At 49.1% G+C, this 14,569-nt stretch overlaps 1 protein-coding gene across 1 annotated transcript in view; it reads left to right on the forward strand.

Annotated features, from left to right (window-relative positions):
- The first annotated feature begins 14,348 nt into the window (after positions 1 to 14,348).
- The window catches only part of Ipo5 (importin 5), a 33,058-nt gene continuing 32,837 nt past the window's right edge, over positions 14,349 to 14,569 (forward strand). The window contains exon 1 of the mRNA XM_055609671.1: positions 14,349 to 14,519. Coding sequence (XP_055465646.1) covers positions 14,430 to 14,519 — 90 coding nt within the window. The 5' untranslated portion in view covers positions 14,349 to 14,429. The remainder of the gene's footprint in view (positions 14,520 to 14,569) is intronic.

Raw genomic sequence — 14,569 nt, forward strand, 5'->3', positions numbered from 1 at the left:
CTGGGGATCGGCCTGCCTTATACCCTAAGCACTGGAGCGTATGCACAGTTTTCTCTTCTCATGTAGGCGCTAGGTATTGAACTCAGGTCCCTCTGCTTACAAGGCAAACCACCACCCTGGCCCCTTCAAGCTGGAGTTCACAAGCGGAAAACAAGGGTATAATGCTAGAAAAGGTCCCATTTCCTGTAGACATGAACACTTGAGCTGTAGGCCTGCAAAGACCTGTGACTGTCACTTCGGGCAGGTCCTTCGAAGGACAAGAGTTGCAGAGCTGCCGTCACACCACCGCCACAAGGAGAAGCAACCGTGGAAACACACTTACTTTCCTGTGGCATTTAGCACTGCTGCCGGACAATAAGTAAACAAGCCCCAGCTGAGCGCGGTGGCTGCTGCCTGCAGCCCCGGCTCTTGGGAGACTGAAGCAGGGTGGCCTCAGTGAGGCCAGCCGAGCTTCGAGAGTGAGCTTCGGGACAGAGCTTCGGGACAGTTTACACTGCAGCCAGGAGATGTCTCAGAAGCAGACAAGAGCGTGTGTGCACATGGGAGGGTCTCAGGGAACGGACAAATCCAATTAAAAACCGTAAGGGAGGAGGCGGCCCACCTCCAACCCCAGCTGAGCGGCCCATGGGCTCCAAGCCCATGAGGCTCTGTGAAGACCCACCCCGACACCATGCTCCTGGAGGACGCAGCCCAGGCTGGACGAAGCACATGGCTCCCTGGTCTCTCCCTTCAGCTCTGTAATAAACTGTTACTTCATGTGAATGTGAACATTTCAGAGCCATTTTTGAGTTTGTTTTTTGTTTTTTTTTTTTTTTTAAATCCACAGGCTCCACATTCCCTACAATAAAAGCAGTCATGGTGGGAGGGAAGCAAGACTGTGCCCAAGTGAGTGGGCAGGTGCCATGCCGCGGCCCGGGAGTCTGGGGAGGGCAGGGCTGCTTCAGGCCGCCTGAAGGGCCTTGTCTTCGTTACTGTGTGTCGGTGTGGGGAGACGCCGTGAACGCTTACAAAGGAAGAGCATTCATTGGCAGCTTGCTTACGGCTTCAGAAGCTTAGTCCATGAACAGCACGATGGGAGCACAGCGGTGGGCGGGCAGTGCCAGAGCAGCACTGAGGAGCACATCTGCTCTGCAGGTTTCAAACAAAGAGAAAGAGACTGGGCCTGGCACGCACTTCTGAAACTCCAAAGCCCCTACCTCCCATCCCAAGCCCCTGCCACACACCTTCTCCAACAAGGCCACACCTCCTAATCCCTCTCAAGCTGTTCCACCAGCTAGGGCCAAGCACTCAAATATATGAGCCTGTGGGAACCATTCTTTTTGTTTTGTTTTTTGTTCAATTGTTTTTCAAGACAGGATTTCTCGGTATAGGCCTGGCTATCCTGGAACTTTGTAGAAGAGGCTGGTCTCAAACTCAGGATCTGTTTGCCTCTGCCTCCGGAGTGCTAGAATTAAAGGTGTGCACCACCACTCCTGGCTTCTATGGGAGCCATTCTTATTCAAACTATCAAAGCCAAGCCAAGCGATTGGTACCTTGGACCCCTGTGACCCCACAGGCCAGGATTAAGCCCTCTATTTAACAAGAACCTATGTTATTATCCATCACTGCCACACACACCACCACCCTGAACAGAAGCATTCAGAGAAACTTTGTGAAATCAATCTGAATAGCTGATGGATCCAAATCTAATGCTAAATTGAAAAGGACGGCCTAAAAATGACTAGTAGGGGGCCAGAATATGTCTCAGCCAGTAGAGCGCCCGCCTTGGGGGCTTTACACACTCAGTTACCTGAACCCAAGTACCTAAGTGAAAAGGCAAGAACAGCTACACGCTTCGGAAACCCTGTCATGGTGTGGGGCAGAGGCACGCAGATCCGTGGAGCTCCGTGACCAAGGCAGCTCATACGAGGAAGGGTTTATTTGTGCTACTGTTCCCGATCTGGAGTCCGTGAAGATGGAGCAGAGGTGGCAGGCACAGACAGTGAGAACACAGCTGAGGGCACACATCTTGAACCACCAGCAGGAAGCAGAGCGAGGGAGCTGGGTAAGGCACGCGGCTTTTGGAATCTCAAAAGGCCACCACCACTCCCTGCCTTGACCTTCTTCCTCCAGCAAGGCCACACCCCCCAAGCCTACCCAAACACCAGCAACAACTGAGGTCCAGCAGGACCAAGTGTCGAAACTCCTGAAAAGGGGGGGCACTTCTTATTCAAGGCCAGCCTGAGTTACATGAGACACCACTGCACAGGGTTCAAGGCCAGCCTGAGTTACATGAGACCACCTCTCTGAAAACAGAAAACCTAGTTTTAAACTGATTTCAGGATCTTTAAGAAAAACACCCTGCCTATGAAGCAAAGCATTATGAGGAGATCCACATGATGGAAATGAAGATGAGGGAACAAGGAGCAGGCACCTAGAGACTTTCTGAAGAGACCATTCCAGAGGGTATGTGCTGACTTTCCTTACCAAGAAAAACAGCCACAGAACGGATTCTACAAGTCACCTTAAACAGTTGGCACCCCACAGTATGTCGTTTGATTCTGAGGTAATACAGAGTCAGGAGGCAGGACAGGCAGCCAAGGGAGCATCAAGGAAAATGCGGAACCAAATGGTATGTGTGTATCATGTAAGAATTATATTACAAACCCCAAAGCCAGAACCTGATTTAACCTGGAATTTCCTGTTGCTTCCACATAGATTCATACGTGTTTATTTGTGTGACTGGTTTTATTTGGTACCGAGTACTGAGAGCGTTACAGTCCACAGTTAAGGAGGGTTATCTGTATCCCCTCCCAGTACCCCCTAACTCCGTAAGTTCTGTTCTCTCCCCACTATGGGCTCAGGTCCCTGCTGCTGAGGCCACCAGCAACACCCTGCTGACATGCAGGAGGTCACAATTGCAATCTGGGGTCTCCATGGAGACCGCTGAGCTGTGAGGTCAGAACTCTGGGGTCAGTGCCATCCTAGACCGAAGCGAGCATAGTGCTGAGCAGCCGTGACTACTGTGAGTGGCCCTCATGTTCCCTTGGACAGAGAAAACTTAGGAGCATAGGAACCAGAAGGCATTTCTGCCTGAGATCTAGGGAGCTCCTTCGGCTCTCCTGTTCCCCCAGGTTGGAAGTGTAGCATCTGGGGGGAGGGAAGTGATTCTGAGGCTGTGGTTGTCTAAGGGGGTCGGTGTCCTTTCTGAAAGCCTGACAGACAGAGAGCACAAGGGAAAGAGTAAAGATTACGGAGCCTTAAGCCCTCTCTACTGGCTCTATGAATCTGGCTGATGAGAGCTGCTTAAAGCTGGCGTGAACTTACAGCCACAGCCTGCCACCATCCCAGAACCGTCAGACATATGTTTCTATCTCATGCAGGTGGTTCCAGGGAGAAACCTTACCAGGGCCCATGTGTGAGCACAGCTACTTGACCTGACCAGGATCTTTGCAGCACCCACGTGAGTTACCACAGGTCCATCTGGCTTCTCTCGGGTCCACTACAGTTTCCACTCTTATCTTCCTAAGTGACGAAAAGACCTTCCGTTTTCCTTTATAACCCTGATATTCACTTCTTGACTTCTTCACCTTTATTCGATCCACTACCATGGTCTACCTCCATTCCTGCAGAGAAGCTCCTGGAAGCTCTGGCCCTCAGTGGCTTTGGTTTCTCAGGCACCTCACTACATCCGGTTTAAAGTCTCTAGAGTCCCTGGGTTGGGCCTTCCTGCACATCAGGGTTGTGTCCTTTCAGCAGTGACCGTGTTTCATCTCTGCTTTGGGAGAGGACTAGTCAAGTCTAGGAGGGGCAAATATTTTACCTTCATTATGGGGAAACACATTCAACCATTCAGTAGCCAAAACAGGGCTTAACAAACCACCTACCCAGCCGCTTCTTAGAGAACTGAGTGTCCTCACCAGGGTGAAGCCAGTGCTCAGAGGCGAGCCAATGGCCCTGTCCATGGAGCTTCCCAAACAGCTCTGTCCTCTCTTGAGTGCCCATGGTGGAAGGCCCTGCTGGAAGAGACAGCTTTGGACCAGAAGCTTGTGTCAGCACGAGAGTGATGAGAACACTGGGACACGGTTCTACACCCTAAAGTGGAAAGCTAGTGAGGCTGGCAGTGCGGCTCAGTTGGTAGTGTCCTAGTCCAGCATGCATGAAGCCCTGAGCTCAGTCCCCAGCATTTCAGGAAGCCCTTAAAGCCAGGTGTAGCAGCTCAGGCCTGTGACCCCAGCACTGGGGAAGCAGGGACAGGAGCTGCTCGGGGTTCAAGGCCAGCCTGGTCTATATGTTGAGTCCTAAACCAATCAGGGGCATACAGCAAGACCCTGTCTCCAAAAAGCCCCTCCTCCTTCCAACAAAAACTCAATTAACCTGAGTCACATAACAAGTCCAAGATGAGCCTACAGGAAACCCTGCCTCAGAAATAAACAGGTAGATATCTAAACAGATAAGGAGATAAACAAATAGAGTATGTAGGTGGCTGGGTCGCTGTTCTTGTGTGGGCTGCTGTGGGAAATGTGCCCAGTGCATACGACCCATCTACCTTTGGCTCTCCTGGCTTTAGAGTACACAGAAAACCAGATAGCTGACAGGTAAAAACAGCTGCCACTTTTTTGTTGGCAAATGACAGCGGATGATGAAGAAAAACTGCTTCTAAAAACTAGGGAAGCTGTTGGGAGCACAAATCTCTAAGCCCAAAGGGAGCAGCCCTAGCTAAGCCTGCTGGCTGTCTGGGGACACTGTTACAGCACAATGGCTGGCTGAGCTGGCAGCCCTCAAATGCAGGGGGCAGGACGACACCCCAGGGAGCCGGTCCAACCCTCCCAAAACACAGATAAGGGCGGCATGAGAACCCAGACCACGAGGGTCAGTGGGGAAGGTAGGACGGGAGCTGGGGGTCCTGACCCTGAGGCCAAAGTTTTGGAGTCTCCCCATCACAGAAAAGAAACTAATTCGTTGCTGCAAAGGGTCTTCAAAAGCTGTACAGGGCTGGGGGAGTGGCTCCTCACTCAAAGGGCTTGCCATTCTGTGTTTCCTCTCTGGAAGGACAGAACCTGTGTCATAAAGCTGTCCTGACTGACTTCCATATTGGTGCTGTGGCATGTGCGCGTTCGTGCGTGCGTGTGTGTGTGTGTGTGTGTGTGTGTGTGTGTGTGTGTACTAAATTAATATTCTAAAAATTCTCCTGAGCACGCACCCAATTGTTTTGTTTGTTGTTTTGTTTTTAGAGACAGGGTTTCTCTGTGTAACCTTGCCTGTCCTGGACTCACTTTGTATACAGGCTAGCCTCTGAGCTCATAGAGCTCCGCCTGCCTCTGCCTCCCTGAGTGCTGGGATCACAGGCGAGCACCCCCCCCCAGCTCACCCACCCAATTTTAAAAGTACATTTTCACTTTCTTCCTGTTTTCTCAGTGTGCTCTCCAGTTCTACTTCCATCTGATTTTACTTGACATACAGACCTGAAAACACATTCTTTCCCGGTACCCTGTACACATTCCTCAAAGTGTCAGTGAATAATCAAAAGTGTAAGCATGAACGAAGCAAAATGTCAGTGCTGAGATTACGATAGGAATTGCCAGTGTGCTGAGTGTGTTCAGCCAGTTTTGAGCTCACCTTCAGGTGAGGCTTTAATTCCGTATTGCTAAGGCCGTTCCGCCAGGGCCAAGGCAGAGTAGATTAGATATCAGGAGAATTGAGGTAAAGGCGCGGGCTGACCACGCCTCACAACCCTGGACTGTCCGGAAGGAAGGAGAGAATCCGATGCAGAGAGTTGACCTCATGATTGCCCTGGTACACATGCCCACACACATACATCACACTCATGTACACCCAATAATAACTTTAAGACATCTTAAAAGAAAACTGAGTGTTTTCCTTTATATCAAGTAATCTTGCCTCTCTGTAAGAATCAGACAACTTTGTCAGAGATGATGTAAGATGACTCCATTTTCCCTTTGCACCTATTCGTCCTGCTCACTAGTGAATTCCCAAGTGCTAAGCAAATGCTTGCAATCACAGATACAGAGAAATCCAGGCACGGAGCCCACACCTGTAACCCAGCACCTGGGAGGTGGAGGCAGAAGGATCACAGGTTCAAGATCATCCTTAGCTGCGTGGAGAATTGGAGGCCAGGGTGCTCAAAGGATAAAGGCCCTTGTTCTGAAAGTGTGAGGACCTGAGTTGAGTTCGAATCACTAGACCCCTGTAAACGGCCAAACATGGCTGTGAGCCTGTGACGTAGATGGGGGCCAGAGGCGGGCCAGCAAGCTTCTGTTCTGGTTCAAGTGGAGATCTGATCTCAGGTGAAGACAGGGTGAGATACTGAAGACCACCCACTGGCCTCCGAGTGCATGCGCACACCACACACAGCATTGAAATTTTAAAGAGGGCGTTTAAGGTCAGACAGACTGTGTGATTCCTGTTTCCATAAAAAAAAAAAAAAAAAAAGAAAAGAAAAGAAAGGAAGTGAAATCAACAAAGACAGAGTTTGTAACACCCCTTTATTTAATGGCATCCCCAGTCACCCTGACCCCACACTTAATCAGAGGCAGATTTACCATGCATAGGCCTTTCCCTGGCTCAGGACCTGTCTAAATAGGGCCCTTCCCTACCTCCCCACCCTCCCGCCCACTTTGCTCACTCCAGTCTGGCTAAGTGCTATTCCTCTGTCTACCATATTCGATTCATTTTCACCTTAGACCTTTTGTGCTGTTTTCTCCACTCCTCCACTTCTTCTCATTTTGTTTTTCAGCATAAAATCTCTCAAAAGACTTAAAGTAACGCCCGACTTCAATCACTCTTGATGTCACTATTCATCCATTCACTTATCACTGTAGGGAATTACCTTCTCAGCTTGCTTGTTCACTATCTCAAAAGATTGTAAGTATGAGGGTGTGGTCGCATATGCCCGTAATCCTACCACTAACGAGGTGGAGGTAGGAGAATTGTGATTTTGGGGTCCACCTGATCTACACAGTAAGACCTCCTCAGAAAGAAAAAGAGGGTGACCACTCTGTCGTCAAGCTTGCCACCGAACCCCCACAGCCCAGCAGCACCACCCCCCAGAAGGGGCCCATCCAATATCCATTAAATGCACAGATGAGCAAAATACTCATTAAATAGGAATGTAGATAAATGTGGTAGAAAGTTCATAGGGCGGACAGAGTGAGGAACGTGAACAGAGTCCTTTAGGCTGCTAAAAGTCTGTCCTGCCAGAAGCTGTGCGTTTGGGCTATGATGTCACACAGTTGCTGCTCCCTGGGTGTGCATCTCAGTGCTTGAGGACAAAGCATATCCAAGCACCCACCTGTAAGGCGTTCTCTGTAAACAGCAAAGACGAGGGGCAGAGAACAGGCAGGTGGTGTCTTGGTGTCTCACTGGAGTTGCCCTGATCCCGCAAACATCGGCATGGTAGGGTCGGAGGTTTGAGGGTTATGGATGCTGTCACCTATACATCTGAGCACAAGAAATACTGGTAAAAGAAAAAGACTCAGCAACTGAGGTCAAAAACAACTGCCTTCAGGTCTGTAAGGCATTTTAAAGTAATGACTACTGGAATATAATCCGTGTGTCATAAAATGAACTCTTTCGTTTAGGTTTGGTCTAGGTTTTTCTGGGGAAGTGTTTTGCTTTCTGCTTTTCTGAGGCAGGACCTCACTTGGGCCTTGGCTAGCCTGCAGCTTGCTATGTAGACCAGAGGTCCCGGAGCCCAGCCCGCCTCTGCCTCCTGAGTGCTGGGACTATGTCTACCACCAGTCTTTCAATCTTTCAATGACATTAGGATTTTTTGGTTGGTTGGTTTGGTTTGGTTTGGTTTTTTGAGACAGGGTTTCTGTGTAGCCCTCGCTGTCCTGAAACTCACTCTCTAGACCAGCTGGCTCCAGACTCAGGGATCTGCGTGCCACTGCCTCCTGAGTACACCACTGTGTCCAGCTACGTTTACTTACTCACGGCATGAGTATGAGTTTGCACATGTGTATAATGTTCAGTTTCTGTGGATGGCAGAGGATGGTTTTCAGAACTCAGATCTCTTCTTCCCCCATACAGGGGGATCACACTCATGTTCTGGCCAGCACTTTCTGTCTGAGTCCAGCCTTTCAAAGTGCACAGTTGTTAGTTAGAAGATTTAGAGCTTATGGCCATTAGCACTGCTATATTCATGAACCTCTTCATTACCCCGTGACTCTGCTTTCTGCTGCTCAGTCCAAAAGCAACTTGAAAGTGTCCACTGTCCTTCACAAATTATAGTCTACTGTGGAGGGTGGAGCCAGGCAGGAGCACAGCAGGACCGTGAAGCAGAAACAGTGGAGAGCGACTGCTCACTGGCTTGCTCAGCTAGCTTTCCTATACAACCCTCCCACAGCGGACTGGGCTCTCCCACACCTGTTGACAACCGAGAAAGTTCCCGGCACATCTGCCGACAGCTCAACGTGATCTAGGAAGCTCCTTGCTTGAGGTTCTGCTTCCTCTTTTGTTTTGTTTTGTTTTTCAAGACAGGGTTTCTCTGTGTAGCCCTGGCTGTTCTGGAACTCGCTCTGTAGGCCAGCCTGGCCTGGAACTTAGAGATCTGCATGCCTTTGCCTCCTGAGTGCTGCCACCCGGCCTGGCTGCAGTTCTATCTTTTCTGGTGACTGAGTTATGACAGGTAGACAACTGATAGTATGTCACCCATCCCCCAAAGCCACACTAGTACTCTTCTACTCCTCTACTCCCTCACGTGTTCTCTCTCCTCTCTGCCCCACACCCAGGCATACAGCAACCACCCCTGTAAATGGATTTTCCTCATTCTGTACATTACATAGAACATTTGAACATTTGAGTATGTGTCTGACATCGCTCTGTATACTGAGCTAAAGGCTTATGCTGCACATATATTTCTCCTTATCCCAAGTACTACCGGGCTGTAGTTAACACCATGTCCGGTTTCCTTGCCCCCAGTCGGCGGTCTTTACAGTCCCCTCTGCCCCTGCTGTAAACCACGGAACTGCTCCATCAGCAAAGCATGAGGGGTCTGAGTCTAGAGATGCCAGGGTGAGGGTCTGGATTTCTCTACACTCTCCTCATTTATTATTGCCTTTTTAATTAAAGCAATGACGCCACTTGAGATGGTACCCTGAGGTTTTATTTTGCACTTCTGCAATGGTTGGTGCTGTTGAACATTTTCCATGTGTTTATTGGCCATTGGTATATTCTCTTGCAGAAATGTCTATTCACATGCTTTTGGGGTGGTTTTGTTGAGTGTAAGAGTTCATTCTGTGCATGTTGGTAACATAAATCCCTAAAAGATAAACAGCTTTCATAAATTTTCTCCCGTTCTATGTGTTGTCTTTTCACTCTCTTGATGGCATTAAGAAGCACTGACAGATGGGTGGTTGAATGCTTTACATTTGACTGCCTGCAATCCCAGAATTTAGGAGATGGAGACAAAGAATTCAGAAGTTTAAGATTATCCTCAACTACAAAGTGAGTTCAAGGCCAGTCTGGTCTGCACAGAAATTCAGGCCGGCCTTGAACATTATTACCATGTAGACCAGACTGGCCTTGATCTGCCACCATGCAGAGTACAAAATATTTACTGTAAAGAATTAGATTAGCTCTTATCACTGTAGGAAACAACAAGGTCAAACCTGTAGGAAGACCAGACTCCGCAAATCCTCATAGCAGCAAATAGTGTGGTCTGGAGTTTGAAATCTGAAAGGAATGCAGAATCTCCACGCTATGCCCTTGGGATAGAACTGTTTCTTGCTCCAGAACTCTGTGTGGTTCTTTTAGGGCCTCAGTTGATGGCAAAAAAAAAAAAAAAAATGAACACACCTAATGGATGGTAATATTTTACTAAGTTGATTAATTACAAACCTTAAATCATGTCCCTCAAATCCCTTCACAGCAATATCTAGCCTTGGGTTTGACTGAATAACTGGGTACCACAAAGTAGCCAAGATGAAAAACAAATTGACCATCCCAGGACCTTGGTCAAAACTCAGGCATTATTCCAACACTGGGAAGATAGTGGCAGGAGAATCGGGAAGCTAGGCGTGTCTTGTCTCTATTCTGTCTGTCTATATGGCCAGTTATCCTATCAATTGCTGAAAATGGAAACTGATGTCTTAAATTGTCCCTGCTGAACTCTCTCATTTCTTACACGGGTCAGGTTTTGCTTTATTTGGGGCATTGCTGTTAGGTTCCTGTGTTTAAAACTATGTCTGGGCTGGCAAGAAAGATTAGCCAGTCAAGGCGCTAGCCACCAAGCCAGCTTCTCTGAGTTCGGTCCCTGAGACCCACATGGTGGAAGGAGAGAGCCAAGTCCCTGTCCCCGACTTCACACAGCATGTGGCACACATGGCACCCACACATACTTTCTCACCCACTCCATACAGATATGCGTGGACTGTATTTATTTCTCTCACATATAAAGAAATTTCTCTCACATATAAAGATACTAAAGAATCTTTTACCTGTATCTCTGATTGGTTGACCCTTTTTGTAATAAAACTATCCCATCACTAATGAAATTTGGCTTTTTAAAATGTGTATGATATATGCATGTGGCCCAAGTGTGCCACACACACAGTTAGAGTTCAGAAGACAACTTTGTGAGAAGTTAGTTCTCTCACTCTGCCTTTCCATGGCTTCCAAGAACTGAGCTCATTAGGATTTTTGAAATGGAACCCATTGACCTGAAACTCAAGATCTGCTGGCCTCACCTGCCCACTGCCCCGGCTCTAAAGTCCCCTTCTGCCTGGAGTCTACCTTGTGTGAGAGTAATGCAGCCCTGTCAGCTCTCTTTTGCAAACTGTTTATATGATGTATCTTTTTCCATTCTTCTACAGTCAACATATTGGTGTCTAAGTAAAAACAATAATCTTAAAATAAAATCCTTCTGCTAAATCTATTTTTATTTCAAGTTTAAAATGAAGTAAAGGGGACAGTATTTAAATCCATTTGCCACATTTAAATTATAACAGTCATTATCCAGAAAATTATATTTTTCTTTAGTTCTTGACCAGTACTTTACTTAACTTAAAAACAAAACAAAACAAAGCAAAAAGATAATTTGTGTGCGTATGTGTGAGCGTGCGTGAATGTGTGTGTGCTCAACAGCAAGTGTGTAGAAATCAGTGGACAGCTTGGGGGGAGACAGTTCTCTCTTTTGCTCATGTGGGTCCCAGGGGTCAAAGTCCGAGCACCTGAGTACAGGAGTTAAAAGTGTGCACCACCAGCCACTAGGCTTAGTCTTGAGTTTTTATTCTGCAAGATCAGATTTGACCTGAGCTGATTGTCTTCTAAGACACCCCAATTCTATTTATGTCAAACAGCAGGGAGAGGAAATTCCTAAGCAAGGAACGCGCTCAGAAAGTGCTGTGCCATGTCTCCAAATCCCTGAGAACCAAGTCAAAAAACTGGGAGCAACGGAAAACACTGTACGGTAACTGATTCATTCCTTTAAGTCACTTACTAATTTAGATGACAATATGCATAGAGCAACTGTGTTTAGCTACTTACTTTATTCTCTAGCAAAGCACTATCCAATAGAAGTAAAATATGAGCCAAGCATGCAAACCACGTTGTTTTCTAGTTTCTAACTAGCCATACTGAAATAAGTAAAGAAAAACAGCTAAGATGACCTATATATATTATATAGTTAGTAACTTTTATTAATAGAATTTAACCCAATATACTACATGTTATCAATATGAAATGTTATTAATGTCCAACTGCTGAATTTTGCATTTTTAAACTGAAATCACATTTCCTTTTGAATCAAACACATTTTTTTGAATCAAACACATGAGCAAGGGGACACCTTTAATCTCAGCACTTGGGAGGCAAAGGCAGGAGGATCTCTGGGAATTCAAGCCCAGCCGGAGGCACCCAGGGAGACCCTGCCTCACAGTAAACCCAACCAAATCAAAGCAAGCTAAAATCAGTCCTGGAACCACTGCTGCATAGGTCTCTTAGCACACAAACTCATGTCGGGGTACCTAATGTTTATGAATCTCTAAAAAAAATATATGTTTGGGTCTTTTTTAAAGATTTTTTTATTTATTATGTATACAGTGTTCTGCCTGCATGTACAGCTGCACCAGAAGAGGGCACCAGATCTCATTATAGATGGTGGTGAGCCACCCATGTAGGTGCTGGGAATTGAACTCAGGACCTCTGGAAGAGCAGTCAGTGCTCTTAACCTGTGAGCCATCTCTCCTGCCGAGGTTTTTGTTTTTTAAGCCAAAGCCTTATGTAGCCCAGGCTATCCTCTTCTATCGTCCTTCTAGCCAAGGACGATCTTGAACTCCTGATCCTCTGGCCTCCACATCCTGAGTGCTGGGCTTACAGGCATGAATCTACAGGCTTCCTTTAAGCAGTACTGTCAAACCCAGGGCCTCGTGCATACTGGGCAAACAACCTCTAACACCTGACCCACATCCCCAACCCCTGCATATATACAATGTCACTAAAGTGTGTGTGTGTGTGCATGTGTGTGTGTAACATAGCAGATACCGACAATAACTAGCAATCAGGCCATACCCAGACAAAGCTTCTAGGCAACTTATCTTCTTTTACTGTTACCCTAGTTAATTAAAACTTGGTTAGTATGTAATTCCCCCAAATTTTAAGAACTCTGAATGAAGAAGCAGCCTACTTAGAATGCCCACTATTCACACACATAAATGTGTATATCAAAATAAAAACTTGACTCCAAATTAATGTATGAAATGATCTGACCTTTTAAAAAATAATGTGGCCAAAGAATGAAGTCCAGGTAGGACACCGGTTCCAGTTCTACAGTAGTCGTGCTGGCCTCCTGTAGATAAAGAACCCTGCTAATGTGGCAGTTGAAACTAGAAGGGAAACTTTCTCCACAAATCAACTAAACTCCTCTGGAGAGACCATGGCTGGCTCTCACAGTTCCAGCGAGAGCCTCTGGCTGTCTACTGCATGACCTGGCCCCAGATACTGTAAGACCAGCCTTTAAAACCACCCAAGAGAAAACACTTCACACTTTCGAAAGGCAGGATCACCGACAAGAAAGGAAAAAATCTCTAAAGTCCATGTGTTTTGGAGCGGTGGATCTTACTTGCTTTGCCCCATGCTACGGGAACCTATTACTTAGGGGTGGTGGGGTCCTTTTGACACGAGAAATTCTTTTCACCTCCTGTCAGCTTCAGCCTAGCAATGCTGGACACAGAGTGTGCCTAGGAAAAGGCACCGGGATAAACTTGGTGTTGAGAAGCCAGGAAGATTTTTACAGCAGAATCTGCTGTAAGAAGGTCCCTCCTCTATGCTTTTGGCGGCAACCCTGACTGGGTTCTCTCTCTACAGGAGGCCAGCCCATCTATTTTGTAGAACTAGTTTCTAGCTTGGGATACTTTTTCATTCTTGGGCCACTATTTATTTTTTTTAATGTCAAGCATTTCATAAATTTGGGAGTCAACTTCAACTTTCTTTGATATGAACATTTGTGTGTATGAACGGCAGACAGGACTTTGAGTAGGCTTCTTCCTCACTCCTAGTGTTTTGATGTGAGTCCTGCTCTCCAAGACTAAGGCAGCCCTGGCTAGGATAGACCAGTGCTGGAGCTCCGAGAGAGGGAGAGAGAGACAGAGAGCGCTGGTCGCTGGGCCCCTCCGTGCTGGCTCGCATCGGCCCTACAAAACCACGTTAGGGAGCAAGCAAGCCCCGAACACCGGGACGGGTTGCAGTCCCGGGTGGGGGCCTGTGCTTCGGTAGGCGGGCGATGGGGTGCGGCGGGAGAGTCCGGGATGAGTCTTCCGGGGCAGCCCCGGGACGTGAGTCACAGCACAGCGGCGGGAAGGGGCGGCCTGAGTCACAGCCCGGGGGGAGGAGGGGACACCGCGGGGCTCTACAGAGGCTGAGGAGGGCTCCGCCGCCGGGGAGACGGCGACCGGGGTCCTGCGGCCCCAAAGCGCCAGGGCGCGGCCACGCGCAGGCCGGCAGGAGAGGGACTCCAGCCAGCCGGCGGCGCCGAATTCTCCCGCGCTCAGGAGCTGGCCCCTCCTCCCAGACCCGGCCTCGCTTCCCTCGCGGCCGGCCGGCGCGGCCGGCTCCTCCCCAGCCGCGCCCCGCGGCTCTCCCAACCCCACGCTGGTCGCGCAGCAGGCCGCCTGCCCCGCCCCCCGGCGCGCGCCCGAGTGACGACATGGCAGGGTGCGTGGCCAATCGGCGTAGCCCTCGAGGAGGCGGCGCCGGGCACGCCCCCCGCGCCGCGAGCCAATGAGATGCCGGCGCCGGCGGCCGCGGCGGGGTGAGAGGGCGCGAGGCCCCGCCCCGTCCCCCTCCGGCCCTTGGCCCCGCCCTTCCCGCCCGGCCCCTCAGCCCCGCGCCGCCGCTGGTGCCGGTCGCCGCGCTGGGCCCGCCCCCAACCCTCCCGCCGGCCCGCCAGCGCGCCTCACAGCTCCCTCCTTCTCTCTCTCACGCCTAGCGCAATGGCGGCGGCCGCGGCGGAGCAGCAACAGTTCTACCTGCTCCTGGGAAACCTGCTCAGCCCCGACAATGTGGTCCGGAAACAGGCGGAGGTAAGCCAGGCGGCCGCCCCGCGGCCCCGGCCGCCCGGCGCGCCGACCCT

The sequence above is a fragment of the Psammomys obesus genome, unplaced genomic scaffold (assembly GCF_907164565.1).
Source record: "Psammomys obesus unplaced genomic scaffold, mPsaObe1.curated_primary_1811, whole genome shotgun sequence".
NCBI classification, from domain to species: Eukaryota; Metazoa; Chordata; class Mammalia; order Rodentia; family Muridae; genus Psammomys; species Psammomys obesus.